At 46.9% G+C, this 23,772-nt stretch overlaps 1 protein-coding gene across 3 annotated transcripts in view; it reads right to left on the bottom strand.

Annotated features, from left to right (window-relative positions):
• Positions 1–23,772, bottom strand: part of XRCC6 (X-ray repair cross complementing 6) — a 473,622-nt gene that overhangs the window by 252,104 nt on the left and 197,746 nt on the right. For all 3 annotated transcript variants that reach the window (XM_069652767.1, XM_069652769.1, XM_069652768.1), the window contains one exon: positions 17,020–17,274. In XM_069652767.1, the coding sequence (XP_069508868.1) occupies positions 17,020–17,274 (255 nt within the window). The remainder of the gene's footprint in view (positions 1–17,019; positions 17,275–23,772) is intronic.

Raw genomic sequence — 23,772 nt, 5'->3', positions numbered from 1 at the left:
TTACAAATCCATATGCAGTTTGTTCTTTTTATAAATTGGTGAAACTCTGCAGTCACAAGTTTGTGATGTGAATTTTGGGTGACTGGGAAAAACTGGTTTTGCAGGTTTTTGGCAGTCAAAGGAGAGGTAATGATTAGCCACGAGATTAAGCAGATAGTCAGCCAACAAGCCGGCCCAGAGTTTTTATGGCTTGGTAGTATCGAGGAAGGAAGAGGTCATCTTTAAGCACATGGGAGCTTGTTCAGAGCGATCCAGTCATTTGCTTTTTGACCAGCAATAAACTTATGGTGAAGTGACGCTTGAGGCCAGAGTGACCGATACTTCATGGGTTTTGATAGTTTTCTTAGGATGTGACCAGAGGCCTGATCCCAGTGAAGGACCTGCCAGCGCTGCGTTACTGAGGGTAAGAGTCAGAGATCCAGTGGCGTGCGTGTGGCTGAAGCAGGATAACTGTGTTGCAAGAGTGCCAAGCAGGCAGAGAGAGAAACATTGTGGCAAATTGAAGTGCTCAAGATTGCTGAAAGGAAAAGGATACTGCTGAGGGGAGCTGGCACAGTGGGAGCAAGATGAGAATATTGCATTTTGGGACTTGTAGTTTGAAAACCGGCAAGATTTAAAGTTAAAGACACAGAGGAAGGCATGGGCCAAGAAGGAAGGCAAGCTGGATGGTGGGACGTAAGAACCAGGCCATGGAGAATGGGACGTCACAATGCTGCAAGTTGAGGCAGGAGAAAGCGTGGCGAGGGAGCCGTGTCTCCAAGAAGCCAGAAGAGTTCAGAGAAGGGAGCCGAGGTGCCGGCTAGTCCCTTTCCACTATGCACTAGCAGACTGCTGGTTGCCTCCCCTGGACCACGAGGCCGCCCTGAAGGGTCTGAGGTGCAGGTGGGCGAGAACCCCACTGCATGAACAACCAAATACTGACAAGGATATAGTCTTATTCTGTTTTGTTCATGGCTTTGGTGATGTGGGTTTTTACCAGCGTTTGTTAGATGCTTCTTCAAATGTGGGCAATAAGCTTCACAACCTTCGGGCCTTTCATAAGTCCCCTCCTTCCTTTGGCAATATCTTGTGCATTCGAAGTGCTTTCGGCCAATGGCTGTATGCATTAGGGTCTAATAATATTGCCCCATCGGGTTTCTGGGTTCTTAAACTCACACGCTTAAAGTTACAGTGACTGGGGAAAAACTGGTTTTGCAGGGTTTTGGAGGCCTAAGGAGAGGTGACAATTAGCCACGACATTAAGCAGATGGTCAGCCAACAAGCCAGCCCAGGGTTTTTATGGCTTGGTAGTATCGTGGAAGGAAGATGTAATCTTTAAAGTGCATGGGAGCTTGTTATTTATTGGTCAGAGGGATCCAGCCATTTGCTTTTTGACCAGCAATAAACTTGGGGTAAAGTGACGCTCGGGGCCAGAATAACCGACATTTAAGGATTTCAAATTGTTTCGTCAAGATGACACCAGAGGCAATGCATGTTGAATTATTAGTCGTTTAGATTAGAGTGTTATGAAGAAACCAGCAAGTCGGGGTGAGCGAGATGGTTATCTCCAGTTCAAAGGGAACTGGTTTATTCTGCCCCATCTCATGTTGTCTGAAGTACTCGTGCAAACCATATGCAATTACGTTCAGGGTTAGGTCTCAGGTCAGCATGGACCTGTAATAAATTATGTTTGCATGTGAATGTGTAACAATGTGATGATGTCACAAACTACCACAGACAAATTCTAAGGTGTGTTGTACACCTGAACTGAAGATGGTAGTTAAGATAAAAAGTGCCCAACGAGAACGGGGGAATTGGAGAAAGATTGAATTTATTTTGTATAGGTCTAGACCAATCACACGTGGGTGGTGGATTGTAAATATATGGGAGTGTTTTAACAGTCGCAAAAATGTAGATATTGTGTCAACCTGAGTGGTTTGGGGAGACTCTGGTTAGTTTAACTCTACAGCATCATCTAGCTCCTCCCGGCCAGTTGTACAATAAACTTGATTTACGTACAAACGGGCACTCGTTTCTTAAGTGGTGGGCCTGCTTTAGGTTAAGGTGATTAAAGGCCCATCCGCACACTTATATAGGGTGAGCCAGAGACTACCATTACAAAAGACACTGAAAACAAAAGGAACATCAAACAAAGGATTCCAGTGTACTATGGGCGTACCTAACCTGCTCCTCTAGGCCACTGTCTGTACCACCCGACTACTGGACCAGAGTTGTCAGCTAACCAGTTAGGTGAAATTTACTCGCCCTTTCTTTGTGTGAGTCCTCTTTTTCTTAATCAGAACAGCTACAGCCAAACTGAGGACTATCTCTGCTGCTGGTGACAGCTTGCAGTTCTCCCACTTTACAGCCCAAGCATGTATCGCTATCTGGGAGGTTTATTCTCTCTAGAATAAATACTGACTTTACCACAGTCTAACCCCACTTGTTCAACCTGGGTGGTCAGAGGCCCCAGTTGACACTGAACTCTCCCAATGACAAAAGCTTGGCTGGTTCACATACTGAGAACATGAAATAATCACATTTTAGTTCCCTACCAGGAATTCTGAATTACCTATTCCAGCAAAGAACAAGATATAGTTTGAGTGATATAATGTGCAAGCATTACCTTATTGAATGCTATACATTAATGAAGTGGATAAGACTGTTTCATGAAGATTTCTTCATGTTTAGAAGAACAAGTTACTTCTTACCTTGTAACGTTCTTTCGACGGGATGTTCCTCCGACGTATTCCTCATCTTAGATCTTAGATATCTCCTTCCAGCTCTGCTGGCCTCGGAAATTTTTTTCACTAGAGGGCGCTGCGCGTCGGCGTCCTCCGAGTCGATGTCCCTCGACAGCCGCCGTATCGACGCCGACGTCATCCTGGCTATAAAGGCCGCGTGCAGCGCCCGTTGCTCAGTTCCGTTTTGTAGCACACAATAATGCTTTCTGGACTAAACTAATGACCCTGAAGGGGCGTAAGCTGCAACAACAAGGGAAGTAGAACTGCGGGGATGGATGGGAGGGTCGATGAGGAATACGTCGGAGGAACATCCCGTCGAAAGAACGTTACAAGGTAAGAAGTAACTTGTTCTTCGAAGGGATTGTGTCCTCCGACGTATTCCTCTTCTTAGATAGGCTCCCAAAGCAGTATTCCATTATTGGAGGAGGGAGTACTGACTTCATGCTGTCTTCTATTGATGAATAGAATGCAGTACAGCCCTTCCAAACCTAGTCTCTTGACTGGAGGAGGAATCCAAGTTGTAAAATCGTGTAAAGGTATGGACAGACGACCAAGTAACGGCCGCACAGATGTCTTTAACCGGCACACCTCTTTTGAGGGCCGATGAAGCTGCAATACCTCTGGTCGAATGAGCCCTAAGGTTTTGAGGGGGCTCTTTTCCTGCCAGTTTATAACATTCCAGAATGGCTAGAATGATCCATCTGGAAATGGTCTGCTTAGTTATTGGTAACCCCAGTTTGTGACCTGTGTAACCTACAAACAGCTGGTCTGCCTGTCTTATCCTGGCTAGTCTACTGATGTAAAAACTTAAAGCCCTTTTAGGGTCTAGCCTGTGTAACCTCTCTTCCTCTTTCCCCGGGTGAGGAGGAGGATAGAAAGATGGTAGGGTAATCTTCTGAGTGATATGAAATTCAGAAACCACCTTTGGGAGGAAATTAGGCTTCACTTGCAGGACAACTTTGTCTTTGTGAAAGATAGTGTGAGGGGGTTTACAAGAAAGAGCTTGTAATTCGCTCACCCTTCTAGCAGATGTAAGTGCTATTAATAAAACAGTTTTAAGGGTAAGGAATCGTAACGAACAAGAATGGAGTGGTTCGAAAGGTGTGCCCATCAGGAAAGTTAGGGCTAAGTTTAAATCCCATAGGGGAACTTGGAATGGTCTTGGGGGATAAACATTGGTTAACCCCTTTAGAAATTGTATTACCAAGGGTAACTTGAAAAAGGATGGTTCTTCCGCAGTGCGCTTAAAGATGGATAGCGCTGCGAGATAGCCCTTAATGGTGCCAACTTGAAGGCCTGAATTTGCCAAATATAGTAGGAAGGACAAAACCATTGGTGTACCACATGAAAAAGGGTCGATATTCTGTTCTCTACACCAGCTGCAAAATCTGTTCCAACGGCAGCGGTATAAAGACTTTGTTGCTGGTCTCCTTGCAGAAAGACATCATCAGGGAGGTCCCAATCCTTGTACCTCAGCCTTTCAGAAGCCAAGCGTGAAGGTTGAGGGTTTTGATGTCTGGATGGAGAACCTGACCTCCCTTCTGTGAGAGTAGGTTCTCTCTGAGTGGAAGTCGAATTGGAGGGCAGATGGACAAGTCTAGAAGGTCCGGGTACCACGTTCTCCTGGCCCAATCCGGGGCAATTAGGATCATGGTTCTCCGAAATCTTCTCAACCTCCTGATCATTTGAGGAATGACAGGGACCGGTGGGAACGCGTACAGAAGCGGAAACTCCCAGTCCACTATGAACGCGTCTCCCAGAGCTCCTCTCTGGGGAAATTCCCATGAGCAGAACAGATCGCACTTCCTGTTGAAGCTGGTGGCGAACAGATCTACCTGAGGGGTTCCCCAAAGGGCGAAGATCTCTTGAAGGACTTCCTGAGCTAGCTCCCACTCGTGGGAGACTGCTCTGCCTGCTCAGAGCGTCCGCTGTCAAGTTCTTCTCTCCGGCAAGGTGAACTGCCGATAGAGAGATTCCTTCTTGGATTGCCCAAAACCAGAGCTGCATTGCCTCTCTGCACAGGGGCAGTGATCCTACGCCTCCTCTTTTGTTGAGGTAGTGCATGGCCACCGTGTTGTCCGTCATTATCAGGACGTTTTTCCCTTGTACAGCTGGCAGGAACGCCTTCAGTGCAAGTCTGATGGCTCTCAGCTCTAACAGGTTGATATGTAGTCTGGACTCCGATGGAGACCAACGACCGCTGATGGTCAAGTCGTTGGCGTGGGCTCCCCACCCCGTGAGTGAGGCATCCGTGACTACTGTTATCTCCGGTCAGGGTTGCCAAAACTGTTCTCCTTTCAGAATGTTCTCCTGACAGGCCCACCACTGAAGGTCTCGAGCCACCCTGTCGGGAACCTGAAGAAGATCTGTCATTCTCCCTGAGAATTGTGACTACCGAGTCCTCAGTGCACACTGGAGGGATCTCATTCTCAGGCGAGCCTCTGGCACTAGGAAAATGCAGGATGCCATGAGGCCTAGCAACCTCAAAATGTCGAAGGCTGGGAGACGGTGGGCATGTTTGAACTTGGTAACCATCTGTAGAATATCTTGAGCCCTCACCTCTGGTGGCGAGGCTTTTCCCAGGGAAGTGTCCAGGATCGCTCCTATGAACTGGAGTCTCTGCGATGGTATCATTTATGACTTCTTTAAATTGAGGGAGAAGCCCAGTCTGTGAAGGGAGTGGCACACGTGATTTAGCTGGATCTGAGCTTGTTCCGAAGAAACAGCCCTGATCAACCAATCGTCCAGGTAGGGGTAGACGTGAATCCCTTCCCTCCTTAGACTTGCCGCCACTACCGACATTAACTTGGTGAAGACCCTCGGGGCGGAGGTCAGCCCAAATGGCAGCACTCGAAATTGATAGTGAGAGTTGCCAATTGCGAACCTCAGGTATTTCCTGTGTTTGAGATGGATAGGCACATGGAAATAAGCGTCCTGAAGGTCCAGAGATACCAACCAGTCCTGGAACTGAAGGGCCTGGAGGATCTGAGAAAGAGTGACCATCTTGAATTTGTCTTTCCTGAGGAATTTGTTCAATTCTCGCAAGTCCAAGATGGGTCTCAGTCCTCCGTCTTTCTTTGGACTGAGAAAGTAAGGGGAATACCAGCCCTTGTTCCTCTCCGCTACAGGTACCGGTTCTATGGCACCTTTCTCTAGCAGGTCCAAAATTTCCTGCAAGAGGAGCGGATCTGGAGCTTTCTGAGAGCTGATCCCCGGTGGATGACTCTGAGGTATACGTAGGAAAGGTAGGCAGTAACCTTGGGCAACTGTCTCCAATGCCCAAGCATCTGACGTGATAGCCTGCCATACCGCCAGATGTTGAGTCAACCTGCCTCCTACAGGTGTCCTGTGAGGGAAGTCCTCAGAGTGGTTTTGGGGCGGCTGATGCAGATGCCGATGGTAAAGAGGCACCTGCTGTCGCTGCGGCTTTTGAATATCTACCCCGTCCACCTCGGGTAGTTCTTCTTTGTCCCCTTTGAGCCGGTCGTCCTCTACCTCTTCCGAATGCGGAGTAGAAGCGAAAGGACTTACCCCTCGCAGAGGTTCCTGTGGGACGAAAAGGTGTCTGGCGGATTGCAGCGCCTAGGGATTTTGCTGCTGCCTTTGAAGTTTGCAGTTTCTCTAAACTGTCATCCGCCTTTTTCCCGAACAAAGAAGAGCCATCGAATGGCATGTTCAAAAGCCTGGCTTGCACATCTGGGGCAAAACCAGACTTTCTCAACCAAGCGAATCTCCTGGTTGTTGTACTTGCCGCCATTGCTCTGCTGATACTGTCAGCCGAATCAATGCCCGTCTGGAGGGATTCGCACATAGCGTCTTTACCGTCCTGTATAATATTCAGGAACGCCTCCCTTTCTTCTCCCTCCGGGATGCAGTCAGCCGCTGTAGAAGCACACTCCCAAAGTGTATGGCTGAATCTAGCAAGGGTGCAAGTAGCATTAACAGATTTTAACGCCATGCTACATGCCGAAAAAACTTTCTTTGCCATAGTATCATATTTTTTATCGTCCCTGTCCTGTGGGACGGTAGGATAAGCCGTCTTGACATCGGTAGAGGATGCTGCCTGTACCACCAGACTTTCTGGGGATGGATGTTTAGACAAAAACTCTGGGTCTGTAGAGGATACCCTGTACTTTGTAGACAGTTTTTTATTTACTGCCGGTACGACCTCTGGGGTTTCCCAGTTTGTCATAATCTTCCTCTGAAGAGCTTTATGAAAAGGCACCACAGGATCCTCCTGTGGGCCTTTGTCAAGAATATCCGTGAGGTCATCTTGTTGGAAAGATTGTGAGGGTGCAGACCACCCCATAAACTCTGTGATCCTGGCCATTAAGGCTCTATAGGGGGTTTCAGCATGTTCCCCTGGGTCTGGCCTAGCAAACTCCACCTCAGGAGAGGTGTCTAACCCACTTGCCTCATGTAAGGAATCATGAAGATCCTTTAACCTGCGTTTCTTCAGAGGGAAATTCCTCTCTAATTTGGGTTACAGGTCCCTGCAACTCAAATGTGTCTTCCTGTTCATACAATTCACCCTCTTCCATAATTGAGGACATAGTTCTCAATTGTTCTGAACTCATAAAGGGTGTAAACCCCATTTCCAAAGCAGAGGGTGCCGAACTTGTCATAATCGGCCTCGAAAACGTTGATGTCGTCGAAGCCGACGTCGAAGGCTTCGAGCGTGGCGTCGAAAACAAAGGCGGAGGCCTCGAAGACCTCGACAGAATTGGAATTCTGCTCGACAATTCCGAAGCCATCGACGTCGAGGACCTGGGGATAGTCACTGGGTGTGTCGTAACCGTGACTTTTCTTGGCGTCGACACCGGTGTCGAAGCTGGCGTCGAGTCGACAGACTTGTGTGTCGAAGGTCGCTTCGACAACGGCGTCGAAGACATCGACCTCGACGGAACCTTCGAGGAAGGTTTGGAGGTCATAGTCCTACTCGAGGGTTTGTGACGCGCTCGAGAGGTTTCCTTCGCCGGGTACTGCGACTCGCGGCGTTTTTGACCTTCAGGTCTTTCGACCAGAGCATCGCTCTCGGCAGTCTTCGAGGGGGTCGAGGCCGCTTTCTCGAAGACGCTCATCATATTTTTTCAGAATTCCTCCCATTCAGCCCGGGAACTATGTTTCGTGGGGCACGGGATTCTCTTTGGCGAAACAGAGGAAGAGGAAGACGGAGAAGGGGATCTTCGACGTCTCCTCTTCGAGTGCTTCGATCTCGAGGAGTGATGAGACCCACTCCGAGATCTGGAGCGCGAATGGTGACGAGGAGACGAATGTCTCGACTTCGTCGATGAAGAAGAAGCTTTAAAAGTCTTACCTTTCTCCAGCTTCCCCCTACGCTCCTTCAGGGCCTTAGCTGTCATGGACATACAGTCCTCGCACTCCGAACAATGGTGTTCAGCTCCCAAACACCACAGACAAACTCTGTGAGGGTCAGTCAGCGACATCTTTTTCCCACAATCTCGGCATTTTTTGAAGCCGGATCGAGGAGTTGTCGGTTCCGAAGAAGCCATCGAGTACGGATCGAATAACTCGAGGTAAATAGATTTAACTCTGACAAAACTGAGCAAGGGTATTTCGAGGCACTGAGTAAGCGCGGAAAAACCAAACTGAGCAACGGGCGCTGCGTGCGGCCTTTATAGCCAGGATGACGTCGGCGTCGATACGGTGGCTGTCGAGGGACATCGACTCGGAGGACGTCGACGCGCAGCGCCCTCTAGTGAAAAAAATTTCCGAGGCCAGCAGAGCTGGAAGGAGATATCTAAGATCTAAGATGAGGAATACGTCGGAGGACACAATCCCTTCGAAGTAAGTATTAGTTAGGTTTCTTTGGGTAATGAGCACAGGGGGTTGTCCACCCAAATGTAGGCTTGGTAGGGGATGTAAGTAACAGTTTAACAGCAACCTTCCAAAGCACAAGGACAACAAAGCCCCAGTTAAGTATTGGGGGCTGAACAGTACCCAGTAAGCGAAGAAGTTGGTTAAGCAGGCAGTCCCCAAGGAGAGGCGACATCACACATAATTCTTGGCAGTGACGACTGAATAAAAGAACTGCCGATGGAGCTGGTTGTTGTACTCGAGCAGTTGGACCCGAGCAGAAGATCTTTGCAGCACAGGCTCGTCAGTGCCTCTTTCAAGGCACAATTGAAAGATGGATGTCGCGCAGTGGAGTTTGCGCCCTTTCTCGGTCCTCGTCCCGGTTGAGGGGACTTTCAGGAGCAGGATCCAGTCACTGGAGGTCCAGAAGGATGCCAACCAAGTTTCAGACTAAACCATGATTCAGAAGACTTTGCACCGCAAAATGGCACATGACACCGGGCATTGTGGTATTGCAGCCCGTGGATATCATAGCTCGTTCAGGGATGGCGCAAAAGCTTGGAACTGGTTAGGCCCACCAGTCCAAGAGAGGCATTTGTCCTCTTCAGGGCTTCCCTCTGGCACAGAAGTTGAGGCCAGGATGGCAGCGGTTACTCAGCCGGTTCTGGCGGTCACTGGAAGAGCCTGCAGACATCCTTTGGATTCTCACTTCCAGGGACTGACCGAGTTTCTGCTCCAGGACCCTCGCCTTTTATGCAGGAAAACTGGCTGAGCCCACCAATCACCAGACATATATTAATTCAAACTTGGGGCGTGGTGGTTGTCCATCCAGCCTCCCAGCACAAACTGGTTCCAGGCGGGCACACTGCAGGACAAAGACCAGGGCTGTTTCGGTCACCTCACCCATTTCCTGTACTTTCGGGCACTCAGAGACTTGGCAGGCTTTCCAAGCCCGCCAAAGACAAAAGACCCATCAAGACAACCCCCATCCAGGCAGGTTTAAGAAAGACCAAGTCATCAAGAACAAGGCTTAAAAAAAGTACAGCCACCATTGTAGGCAAATGGTGACTCTTGTGCCCCTTACTGCAGCTGCAAAGGCAGCCTGCGACAAAAGTCCACAAAAAGTCATGCAAAAATATACACTGCCACCAGCCTTTCAGATGAACTTCAGGTAAAATAAAAAGGCAAGCTGACAGAGCTCCCCAGCAACACTGCACAGAAAGTATGTGCTGCAATAAAAAAATGTAGAAAAGCATATCTCCCTTAAAAGATATCAAAAAGAGGTAAAAAGGGTTCCCATGATCATAGTAAAAGAGTGAGTGTGGAAAAAGGTTCCCACTCACTCAGGCGAATCAGTCTGAATATCCAATAGTCATGTAAAGATGCTGGGGGACTCGCACAGTGGGGAGAATTTCACTCAAAAGACAGACAGACAGACAGACACACACACACACACACACACACACACACACACACACACACGAATGGAGATCAGCTGGGAGGATGTGGTAGAATGCAGAGTATGTGCATACAGGCTGTCACCACATGCCACTACAAGATTGATTCCTTTTCAGCTGCTGAGGAGAAGGAATCCACATACTGCAGTATGCCCTCCATGGCTGGGGGAAGCCAGGTATGTTGAGTGGGATGAGCAGAAGCTGAGGGAGCAAGTGGAAGGGAAGACACAGCGAATGCAAGAGATACAATCAACTCTGTAGTGTGAGAGTGTAGATCTTTCAGAACGGAGAGTGGGTTTAAGTGAAGATAGGTGGTGTGATTCCTAAGGGGGCTAGCATGTTTTGGGGACCACAGAGTGTAGAACGAGTGTATGAGGACGCAGTCGTCACCGGTGACGGCAAGGTGTGAAACAAGAGGAAACTAGCCAGAGTGGCCCTGGATCCCTCATTGCATGACCAAGGATCAAACCAGACAGTTTGGATTTTATTGTAAGAAGGGGGGGGGGGTGTGTGTTGCATGCTGTAATATCTAGTGGATCAAGCTACTTGGAATGAAGGGAGAGGTTAACATCCAGGAAGAATGTTGGTATACTTAGAACCCTCGAGAAGAGGTGTTGACTTCTGAACAAGGGGACAGTTGGAGAGAGGGAAGAAGGATAGAGTGTTGGGGACTGCTGTACCTACTGTATGCAAATTAGATTATCTTCCAAAATAAAGAGAGCAAGCTTACCTGCCAGCCATCACAGTGTTCCTTTCAACAAGTCTGTACTGCATTGTACCTATTTCCCTGTCTTCCTCTGTCTATGCAAGTGCAGTCCTACCATATTCAAATCATAACATTTGGCAGGGTCCTTCTGGATATCTTACAAATTACTTAATATTGCAGGTCTAGGGCCTAGTAAATTCTATTTTTCATACCGCTGCTGCCATGTATCCTTTTCAAACAAAGAATATGTATGTTGTGCTCATTGCCAGTCTTCGGGCAAGACTTTCCACCCTAATTTCCAAACATGATCAGTCGAGTTATCTCCCACATGAACCGATCCGTTTGTTGGCACACTCCTCCATAATAGTTGGGGGTCCACTTCTAGTGTATCCTATTTGTAATATATGTGTAAATTGAGCACCTAATTAGGCTTCTTCATGCTCCATCATGAACTCTATTAGTCGGTAATCTCCACGAGTTCCCATACTTATGGCTGCCCATAAATTAAGTTCTCAACAGCTAAAATTCTAGGTACATCATAGGCATAGACTGGAAGCCCTCAAGGGAAAATGTTATGGTCAAATGATCAGCCACGTTTTTGTATGCCTTCAATCCACTTGCTCAGGTTCTCATCCGTCAGATTTAGTAGCAGCCCCAAAGGCTCCCACACCCTCATCGCCCAACATACCGTATCCAGTTCTGGTGTTCAGCGCTTCTATTGTTCTTTAACAATGCAAGCTCAATTCTTCATCAAAGACCAGATCTTCAGTATTAGTAATCGGAGGTTGAAAGGCTAGTATTTGAAAATTTAGCCTTCTCTTATCCTAAACTCTGCATGTAAAATCTGGAGCTCATGACAATTTGGAAGAACTGCACAAGGTTGCGGTAGAAGAACAAGCAAATAGGTCCTGCACTGCGCCTCAGAATTACAGAGTAATCATCGGAAATGTTCAATCAATTATGTCATTCTATAAATTAAGCTGCAGTCGGTATTCAAATGTACATGCGTAACACGTTTACCAACTACTCCACGGCATATTGGAATATGTCCAATTCTTTCTTCCTCATTTTGTTTGGGCAGCATTCTATTTTTTGGGGGTTCTGCTGTCCCAGTTTATGGGAGCCCTAAATATTTTGCCCTCCTTTGATTTTTAGGATCTCAGAATTCTTTGTGTGGTCAAGGAGAATTCTACTGAGGAAGTCTCCTTGTGCTGCAGCTCTTTTCTAGTATATAATCCTAGCTCACCTGGCTGCAAGGACAGTGGTGTTTTTTTAAGCACCCCATTTTGGCACTGGGATGATTATATCACCATATACTGGGTTCAGAGAGTTGGCTGGTGGCATCTGCAATTTAGTTTTGGCTTCACCAAGGAAGCATACTGATGTATTGCATTAATAGCCCAATGCACCTATTTGGCAGCCAAGTCCTGCTCTTAGCCATTTTGTTTCTGGATCTTTCCTTTGCCTGGGGCAACTACAAGGCATGCCAAAAAGGGCTGTTCTAAAACCTTGGGCTCACTCTGTGCTCAGCCAGGCACCCTCTACAATGATTTGGACCAGTTTAGAGTAGTCAATAGCTTTAGACAGTCTAATACACCTGTGTGGGTGGACAAGGGTGTTGGTGGTGCTTTGATTTAGGGGCCACCAAAATCTGTGTGAAGTCTCCTGTGTGTAATTGGAGTACTGGCTTAGGCCAGCTCATGAGTCTCTGTGTATATGGGAATATCTTGGGGGAGAACCTAACCCTGCCTCAATTCTGATGGTTTCTCTGTTGTGATTCTGAAGCTTTGCTTACCTGCTGGAGGATTTTTACCAAAAAGCTTCTTTAATTTTAGGACCAAGTAAGGCCATATGTCCTGTGATCTTACCTGCGCTCCAGTTTTTGTTTGGCTGCTGGACATCCCTCCTTGGCTCTCCTCAATGGCTGGGCTGGCATTCCCATGGACAATTTCCGGCCTTTTTTTTACCACGGATCTGCGTGAAATGACCGAGTTGAAAAGTCTGACTAACAAAAGTCTGTTCCTCCCCTGCATTTGTTTGCATATATATATGTGGGGGGAGACCCCCCCCACAAACCCCCCACCTTACGTCTCTATACATTTCTATTAATTTTATCCCTCTCCCCCCCCCCCCCCCCGAATATACATATGCCAACAAATGGGGGTCAGACTTTTGGTTCTCGGTCCTTTTGACCTCGGTCATTTTGGCTCAATTCTTTACCACGGTCTTCCAAATTAACCACTTGGTAGTGTGCCTTTGGGTAGGAAGCTGCCGTTGTCTAGAAGTATTGCGGGACAGCACCACCCCATGACTGCTGTTCGTCTGCGACGTCCCGAGCCTCCTCCACCATGGTTTACTATGTGGAACAGTTTTCTGCTGGCTGGCTGCCCCTCTTTACCTTTTGAGCAGTTGGAATCAGCATGGGGTCTTCTGTCTTCCTGCAGCCATTTTCACTATTGTTGTTACTTCAAGCTGGCGTGTCCCACTCCTATGAAGGCAGTTTATTGTTCTGTTGCGTTCACTATGTCTTAGTTTGTTTGGAGCTCAAGTCCTTGGGTGACTGGGTTCTGCAACTCAACCTGCAAAGGAAAACATTTAACTCACAGGGTTGCTTCACAATACCTGAGACATGTTTTCAGTAACTGCCAACGTGATTACTTACTTACCTCCGGGTTCGAGCACAAGGTTTTTTGTAAACGATCCTAGGGATAGACCATTAGAAACTCGTCAACCTACTGTTTGGAAGTAATAGGGAAAGCATTGCAGCCTAAATTAGAATATCTTAGTTATATCCCTAGGCAAGATAGCAACTCGCAGAAGGGGGAAGGTGGAGTTTTGTTTGAGCTATTGCACCGAGGCAATTTTAAAGAGGAGATGAAACAGGCATGTTATTGGGGTTTTATGGTAACTTTTGTTAACCACATAATACAATTTTGAAGTGTAAAACACAACTTTGGTATTGGACTACTTGGAAGGGACCACTTTCGCGCAAAGAGGAATTTGCACAGAGGAGTATGGGAGCCATGAGAAAAGTAACTCTTTATGACCACTCTCCTGCATACTACGGTCTGTTTTCCTCTGAATGAGTTTGCTACTCTGTGTACATTTAAAGCTACTAGTCTCTTGCAGCTTCCAGAGTTCTTCTAGATGCCGTGGTGTGTGGTGGTGTGGTGTGTATAAAGCACAGCTTCCAACGCCACACTTGATCTCCTCAGCCCTAAATCCATCAGTATGTTACCCCCTCTCCCTACCAGAAGTAAAAAAGATATTACTGGCGAAAAACTCATCCCTCTCCTCCTTCCCGCTATTAATGGCCTGGAGAATAACACCGACGCAGACACTTTAGTGGACACCTTCAACAAAGCTATGACCACTGCACTAAACACTATCGCACCAACCAAACTGCGCAAAGGAAAGCAGGAAGCGCATTTGAATGACTGGTTAACACCCCAACTCAAGGATCTAAGAAAACAGAAAAGAAAGCTTCAAGCTATCTGGCGCAACTCACCTACTGACAACAACAAAGTCCAACTAGCCCAACTATCCAAACTCTATAAGAAAGAAATTATCAACACAAAAAGAAATCTATTTGACGACAGAATCACTAAAGCCAAATCAAACACTAAGGAACCCTTTTCCATCCTCCGGGAAATGGAATCACCCCTACGACCGGTAGACATTGTACCAAAGAACAAGATATGGTGTACTAACATACAAAAAGCCCTATCGAATAAAATTTCCACCCTCGAACTTAAAATAACAAAAAAAAGGACTCTCTGCCCCTCTCTGATCAACAAATACCACTGCCCACGGAGCCCAATACTATTCCGGCTTTCAGCTTCAAAACCATCTCAATCGTTGATACTGAAAAGGTCATTCTCTCCCTGAAACCATCCAACTGCAAGGGCGACAGTTGCCCAGAGCAAATAATAAAAGATGCCCCTAGGGACCATTTATCTCGAAGCTCATAAACTCCTCTTTTAAATCAAATACAGTACCTACTAACCTGAAAGAATCTTGGGTCCTTCCCTTACTCAAAAAACAAACTCTTGATCCATCCATCCCAACCAACTACAGACCTATCACCACTGTACCATTCCTACTCAAAATTATTGACAGAGTAGCCTACTTACAAATTCAAGACTACCTGGAAGCCAACCACCTCCTAGGCTCTCGGCAATCGGGATTCCGCCCCCTACATGGCACCGAAACGGCCTTGCTAGACCTTAAGAAAAACATTGAAGAGCTAAAAGATAGTGGAAAAACAGCTTTGCTACTTTTACTGGACTTGTCAGCAGCCTTTGACCTGGTGGATCATGAAGTTTTATGCAGCCACCTTAGGCTTGCTGCCAACTTCACAGGGGAAGCTATATCCTGGGTCCAATCCTTTCTAGCCAACCGGACTATGAAAGTTTTCTCTACCTCCACCTGCGCTGACCCCATCCAAATAACATGTGGAGTCCCACATGGCTCCTGTGTCTCACCCACCATGTATAACATTTTCACCAAGCCACTGTTTGACAAGTTGGACAGACTGGGCGTCACCTACACTAATTATGCAGATGACACCCAGATCCTCATGCCCCTTTCGGGCAACTATGAAGCTGACTTGGCCCTGGTGAATAAGATATAAATCCTCATTCAGGCATGAATGGCCACCCATGGCCTCTGTCTGAATGACGATAAAACTGAGATTCTGCTCCTCGGATCGGACTCTAAACTAAAAAAACTAACCCCAAACTACGCATCCTTTAACATTGATAACAATATCATTAAGGTTATGCCTGTGGTAAAAACCTTAGGATTCTATCTGGACTCCTCTCTCACCCTTAAGAAGCAAGTCAACTCCCTCTCCTCCACAACAGCTTACACTTGCAAATTAATCCGAGCTGCCAGACCATTCCTCTCCAGTGCCAGCTGTGTCACCCTGGCCAATGCTCTTATGTCCAGACTAGACTACTGGAACGCCCTGTACTCAGGAGCCAACAAGTATGTCACTGACAAACTTCAAAGATTGCAAAATAATGCCTTAAGAGCAGTGCTGAACATCCCACATAGAGAGCACATCCCTAAATTCAGGAAAAAGACCCACTGGCTAAATATAAAGGATCGAATCTTCCTCAAAACTATCTCTATCACTTCCAAAAGCCTAAACAATCTAGCACCGCCTTACTTAACGGAAAAAATCTCCAGGAGATCTATAACCCGACCAAAGAGATCTGTCAATTCATTTATGCTTGAAATCCCTAGATTTAAACTGACCACGGCCGGAGGAACTAGCTTCCCAGTCAAAGCTGCGCAATCATGGAATACACTGCCAGTTGACCTTAGACGCCCCCTACCCTATGCCAGATTTAGACACAGGGCCTGATCACGACTTTGGCGGTAACACCGGCGGTATTACTGCCGGCGGTATTAGCCCCATCACCGAACTCCCCGGCGCTAATAGCGCCGGATCACAAGTTCAGCGGTAATGTAATTCCTCATTCCCAATTGAGCCCATTCGGGAATGCCTCATTCCCCATTGGGCTCAATGGGGAAAATTTGCGCTCTTACCGCCGGCGGATTTCCCGCCGACGGTAATAGCGCAAATTTTCCACGGATTTCCCCCCAGCCAAGAGCTGGGGCGAAATCCGCCGAAGTCCTGATTTGGCGGACCCTTAAATCCGGCGGCAATAGCGCGACCGCCGGATTTAAGGGTTACCGCCAAAGTCCTGATGAGGCCCACCATGCTCTCAAATGGCTTCGCACTAACGTCCCATAACCACCTCTTCCCCCTACTGCCGCTCTACTCTTCTGACACAAACCTGACAACCATTGCACTCAACATTACTACTGCAACCTACACACCGGACCTGTAGTCCACAGCTGTAGGCGCTTCCTTAAGTATACACAATGTTAAGTCCGGTCCTTGTCATGTATCTGATCAGTTATACCCCCATGCTCCTCGAATGGCAAATGTCTGTACTGCATTATATACTGTGTTATGCATTGTATTCACATTTATGCACCTGCCTGTGACAGGCAATGCAACTAAGCTTCAAGGCTTCTTGTACTGCTGCGCCCAGCTGCCTAAGGGCTTGGTGCACATTATCAAATTAATAAACAAACAAACAAAACGCTTCGCCACAGGTCCCTTACTCCTTTACGTCCCTGCCCCCATGCGCCACTCTGACCCCAAGCAGCGAGTGTGGGTGCCTCTGTGTCAGATTCTCATCCATGTCCAAAAGGTCGCTGGCCCTCAGTGTTGCATTGGATGTGTACAAGAATGCATTGTGAAGATCCCAAATACTGAAGAAACACCAGGGGTTCTTACCCGTCTCTTGCAAGTCACTGGCCTTGGTCCGTGCCGCCTTTGCTTTAGTGGGGTCATAGGCATGCGGTTGGTCTTGGTTCGTGAAGATCATCACACGCTTGTGGCTCATCTTCAATTTGACATCGCTGAACAGGTTTGAGCAGACCCACAGGGCCTCACCCAGCGAGAAATCAGTGCTGTGCCCAATTGTATTGCGAAAGTGTGCCTTTCCCTTGTCACCAAAGAAACCGTCTAGTTCCAGCACACGTTTAGCTCCTATTGAAAAAGGAGAAAACAAATACACCATAAAACTTTAACGCAGGAAGGCTTAAAGATGAGCACAGAGCACAGCATAAACAAGAACCATGCAAGTTACTCTGCACTCTTCACCATGGGCCCGTTTGGGGATGAGGAGGCTGAGAGATGGGAGCTGTGCAGTTCCAGTGATATCACCTCATAGAATGAATAATGGCAATTCGGGAAACCTTATTTATTATAGGGAGATCAACCTTATTTATAGATATAGATGCTCGGTCCACCACTGCATCCTGACAGAGGTAACAAAATCGTAGATACAACTGCCCAACAGTGCCCATTTGTTTCTGTAACCTGTTTACTGTTTGTGTTGGTCACACAAACAATAGCCACCATAGGCAGTAGTACTAAAACATTATCAAAATAAAGATAAGACAATGTACCGCAAAAGAACAGTGAAAAACACAAATGTACTAAGCAGCATGTAAACAAATCTTGATCTTAAAAGCAACATTTAACAAATAAACACTCACTTCTGTAAAATGACTGCCACTATAAACAGAGATTTAACAAGTATGTACTTATTGTGCACCATGAAACATCTGCTTGACACCGGGTCTCTCCAAAATGCATGCTCTCGAAGAGAGGCAAAGCTTTTTCTAGACAGACTTAGAGTGTACTCCGCCCCTCAGTTTTAAAACGGTTTTCAGTTTTCACTTGAGGGATGGAAACATAGCTGAGCTATAGATACAACATCCTATAAGGGTATCTGAACTAAAGAACATGCGTAAAAGGTCGGTTAGAAAAAGGTACCTCGCTTAAGCCAGTGTTTCAAGTTTGGTGAATCTACCCTTGCATGTCAAAACTTTATGGGAAGAAGTGAACCTAGGTGAGAGATTTGCACCATATTTACAACAAATGGCCTATGATCCATTTCTACTGGATGATGTAAATGCAAAACCTGGCAGACTAAATACTTGCATACTTATTTTGATTTTATTTATAGAGTTTTATAGTTTACAGGCAAACGTTTTCACACGTACAAATAACATACCTCTCAGTAAAGCAATAACAAACACACATACATTTGTTAAAATTCCTTCAAGTTCATCTATACACAATTAATCTAACCAAAATTCATATTCTTTCAAGTTTATAAATATATCAAACATACACCTTAATCTAAAAGTACATAGATTGAGCAATATATCACATTTCACATTATTGCACAGATTCTCATCACAGGTCACCATAATCTGTTTACTAGCTGTACAGTACATTCAGTTACTTATACGATAACAATCTAAAGCTAGAGCATTATTAAGTACATTCTTTGATTTCAATCAATGAATGCTTAGATATAATATATCAAAAGTATATTAAAGCAATCCTTACGAATGTCAGATGGCCCAAAATTAGCAGTTTACAAAAATCATTTAATTCAACATGTTCTAAATCATGAACAAAAATCAGTAGAAATAAAAAAACTCTTGAGATCTCTGGTTCCTTCACAAGACTGATCGAGATGATGTAGCGTTTCCATCTCCTTTTTACACAGACGACATAGCCTCTTGGTTTTTTTATGCCTTAAGCAAGAGCCACACATTTCTAAAATGCCTAAGCAATTAGTTCCAAGGCTAAGAAAGGTGCCTCTCCAATCTTGGGCTGGAAACCTGCTCAGGTATTTCTGAAGTTGGCTTTTAATAAGGAAAATTTCCAAATTGTTTTAAAACAATTTCTTACTTTGAAGATGCTCAAAGCCCTTCCCATTTTCTGGCTTTCATTCTCATCAGATCAAAATCCTCCTTCATCTCATTAAATTCATTTTTTCCAATCATTTATCCTTCTCTAAACAGTCCTACCTAAGTTGGGTAATATACATTTCAGCAGATTCACACATTATTTATTTTAACCAATAAAAGAGTGTTATTCGCCCTTTGGGTTTTAATAAATAGGATTACCTTTCTAAGTCGAAGAGATGTCCTCAGGGATAGCAAATTCAATTCTATTCTAATCCACTGCACCGAAACACCGAGTTTGGCAGTCACAAAGCTGAAAGCCATAAACTGCCTCTAATACAGCTTCCATTTCAAAAAGTACTGATGGTACAATTTTCGTTCTGTATCTCTCAATCAAGGGCACCAAACTTAGCCCTCTCTATGTATGGTCAAATCCTCGAAAGGAGGCTGTCAGGGACTTTGCTTTTATTGACATTTTCCTTTCTTGCCACTTTGTGGATTTTTTAAAATGCAATCCAATAACCGACAACAAAAATATCCGACACTAGATCCAATTTCTCACCAGTTAAGGTCCATGGATAACTTCTTTGATTTTTCTTGTTGGTTTCCCATGACCTAATTTTACACTTGGTAAGATTCAACATAACCCGCCAACCCAGGCTCCAGAGGTAGGGACTCACAGTGGCAGTTCCTGAAAAGATGGTTCAGGAAGAGAAAAGCAACCAGTGAGTACAAGTCTGCTTTTGCTGGTCAGGTTGCAGGGCCCAGTAACACAGGGACTTAAACCCCGGAAAAGTGATGACCCCAGTGACCCAAAAGAAGAACAAGTCAGGCTTTATAGGAGTGGGTCCAACCAGCCAGGAATGAAAACAATGGCAAAGATGGCTCAAGTAAGGCAACCAAGCAGATTCCAGCAGCTCAATGGACAAGATGGGCCAGCCAGCCAGCAGAATAAGGTCCCAATGACGGAAACAGTGGTGGTGGTGGTGACCCAGGATGGCCTAAATGAATAACAGAGGCAGGATGCACTGGTCTCCAACAACCCTTCTGGAAGGTGGCATCTTCCTACAAGTTGCACAACTGAAATGGTAATAGAGAAGCAGTGGTAAAACGGCCAAAAGATGGTTCCAGCACAGAGATCCAAGCCATCTGACGTGGAGGACAAGGGTGGTGCAGAGGGGATTGGGGAGTTAAGAGTACAAGAGAAGCTCAGGAAAAACGCCCAGCTCGAAGAAATCAGTACCAGAGCACAAGGAAGGACAATATACTGGGATAAGGGAGAAAAAGAGGGACAAGAAAAGGGGACTTGGACATGGAAGAGGGTCAAGGAACAGAGAAAGGGACAAGGGAGATTGACGAGGAAGAGGGTGAGGAACAAGAACAAGGGAAGAGACACGAGGAAGAGGGATTGGGACGAGGAAGAGAGACTGGGACGAGGAAGAGGGAAGGGGACAAGGAAGAAGGGCTGGAACAAGATAGAGGGGCTGGGACAAGGAAGAGGAGCTCGGGAAAGGAAGTGGTAGAGGGACAAGGAAGAGAGGATAGACTAGGTACAGGACCTTCCGGTGCATGGACCTCAGTGTGGCTCTGTGGCCGGGAGGATGCTGATGCATGCAACCTCCATGCTGAATCTGTTGGTAGTCTTCATGACCATCAATCTGGCTTCAGAGCTGCCAGAAGCACGGAAACTGCTCTCCTGAACATCCGTGAAGACCTGCTCTTGAACCTTGATTCCAACACCCCGTGTGTTCTCATTCTGCTCGATCTCTCCTCTGCCTTTGACACTGTCAACCATGCCATCCTGCTCAACCGTCTCCGGGAAAACCTGGGTATCACTGGTCAGGCTCTGGCATGGTTGACCTCTTTCCTTTCAAATCGACCCTCCCAGGTCCAACTGGGGTCCTTCCTCTCCGACATCTTTTTCTCCACCTGTGGTGTCCCCCAGGGATCTAATCTCTCTCCCTGGCTGTTCAACCAGTATCTGGCACTCCTTGCCCACCGCATCGCCGCTCTCTGCCCTAATTTCCAGTGCTATGCGGACGATACCCAGCTCATTTTCAGGCTACCCTCAGCCTCCCCCTCTCCTTCCCTCATCTCTGACTGTCTGTCTGCTATCCAAGAATGGTGTGCCGCCAATGACCTCTGCCTTAATGCCAGTAAGACTGAGATTCTACTCATCGGTACTCCCACTCCCTCCTTCCCTGTAGCTCTCTGGCCTGCCTCCCTTGGCCCCCTCCCTGCTCCTACCTGCAAGGCAAAAAACCTTGGGGTCATCTTCGACTCCACACTCTCCTTCTCTCCTCATATTTCTGACGTCGCCAAGAGGTCACACTACCAGCTGCACCTCCTCAGAGGTATTCTTCCCTTCCTCTCCTTCCCCCAGAAGCTCACCGTCTCCCGAGCCCTGGTTCTCTCGAAGCTGGACTACTGTAACAGCCTCTATCTTAATCTGCCTGCCTCCACTCTCCGCCCTCTGCAACTCATCCAGAACAGAGCTGCGAGACTTGTCCTTGGCCTCAAGCCCGGGGACCGTATCTCTCCAGGACTGAAATCTCTACACTGGCTCCCAGTGGCTGCGAGGATAAAGTTCAAAACCCTCTGCATTGTCCACAAGGCCTTCTGGGGCCTGGGTCCTAAATACCTTCAACTCTCTCTTCCCAAATATCTTCCTTCCCGAGCCCTTCGCTCATCCGCCTCCAACTCCCTCAGGGTTAGCCGCTTCTCGAAGCAACGAGCTGGGGGTAGATCTCTCTCCGCGGCAGGGGCCTCCCTCTGGAACAGCCTTCCTGCCTCCCTGAAACTTGAGGAGAACCATCTCCGGTTCCGGAAGCACCTCAAAACCTTCCTCTTTGCTTCTGCTTTCCCTCTCCCTCTCCCCTGCTGAACTGCTAATTAATTTTCACTGAAACTGCACTGATCCTGCAACTGGACCACTCTAAACGGCCTCGGTCCTGGGCCCTGCCACTCTCCACTTGCACTGATGCCCTGGAACCCCTTTGCACTGCGGGACTGTCTCTGTATCCCTACAGCCACCCCCTCCCCCAGCACTTGTTCTGCACTTACCTCACACTTGCCACCAGCTGGTCCTATTTATTTATTTATTACGTACGCCACTTACCTTGTACTGCACTTTTCCCCCTCCCCTTGCACTTTTTCCCACTCCCCTACCCCTGCACTTGCGCGATCTGAATGACACCTGGCCTAGTAGGATCGTTGTCTGTCTCCCCTTGTCCCCCCCTCCCTGCCTCGTCGCACCTTGAAACACTTGTGTATAGGCGCGTTACAAATACCATATCATATCATATCATACTACAGATTTGCGTAAGTGAGCATGCGTACCTTGCAATGTGCTCATTCCCACACATTAGTGCTCCCAAGCGACTTCCTACTGCCATGTGTTCTCTCTTCCTGACCTCCTCCTGAGGCTCTGGTAGAAAATCCTGGTACATGTGTCCGTCGCTCCAGACCCGCTCTTTATTGTCTTCATGCTCTGCTCTCCAACATTTTCCGATCTGCTTACCTACCTCCATTCAGCTTCTTCAAACCAGCAGCCGACCCTGGCAAAGACAGCTGCATTATTAGTTGTCCAGTCTCCTACCAGTGACCTCTCCTGGCTGTCTGCCCTAGGCTTCCTTGCTGTCTGCCTGTACCCATCTGGCCTGTCTCCTGCCTGTTCTAGGTCCTTCTAGAAGTACACAGGACATGTGGTTATCCTCTTAAATTTCCTTATATCAGGTACCTGTGCAAGTAACTGTGTACAAGACCAGGAAAACATTGCAGGTGAAGCTCCACTTATCCACCTATTTTAGGTTTGGCCTACCGGCTTCCTTACCTTAACCCTAGGCAGGTCCCCTCTGCTTTAGGTCCATCCTCAATCCTATTTTCCTGCTCCGTCTACTTCGTTTGTGCTCTCTCGCAGTAGAAAGTCATCCTCCTTGAAGAAACAGTCAGTCTGTGGTTCTTTATAACCCTCCCCTTAGTGGTATCGCCTGCCGGAACTGACACACATTAAAGGTTCTTTGGCATTAGTCTCCCTGAACCGTAGGGTAGAGGGTGTTAGCTCACCATCCAGGTGCATTCCAATGGTCTCCATTTTATTACTGCAGCCAACTAATACACTTACTGTGCTCCGCTCCATCTGGGTTTTCCAACCAGCTGTCCATTCGTCTGAATCCCCTCCTGCTCCTCGGATGTTCGTTTTGCAGTTCCAGCCCTTGGGTATGCTTTACTTCTCTGGGCTTGAGATGGGTGCAGTCACGCTTGGGGGACAGGATCGCTCTAAAATCAACTCTTGTGCAAAACCTGATGAGTCTGTTCCTCACAATTAAGGAAAGGCAGCAGTAGAGGCAGTGGTCGAAGTGTACGAAAATAACTGAACTGAGAGACTTTGTTGATGGGTCAAAACCACCCTATATCACGTAGATTGGTGTAGGACTTTGGACAGTTTGCACAGTAATGACTCAATTAAGCACCCTATTTATGAGCATAAGCGATTGGGGGTCTTAAAACGCTACTTAACTAGGTTTCTGAATATTTGGTCTTGCAGAGCATTTATGCGGTTTCAGTGGAACACTCATTACACAAGGGAAGTACAGGCCCGGTGAAACATTGATAATGTCTCGCAGACGTGTTGCCGGTTTTGTAAACTGCTTGGAAACACTGAAACACCTTTTACTAGACTGTCCGAAACTTACAGACCTAAGGTTAAAGCCTTTTAATAAATGGCTGAATGAGGAGTGTTCCATAAAGATCGAGAAGTTATGGAATCTGTGCTTGACTG

Source organism: Ambystoma mexicanum, chromosome 3p (assembly GCF_040938575.1).
Source record: "Ambystoma mexicanum isolate Mex_15411 chromosome 3p, UKY_AmexF1_1, whole genome shotgun sequence".
NCBI lineage: Eukaryota > Metazoa > Chordata > Amphibia > Caudata > Ambystomatidae > Ambystoma > Ambystoma mexicanum.
This window is presented reverse-complemented; position numbering and strand designations above follow the sequence as displayed.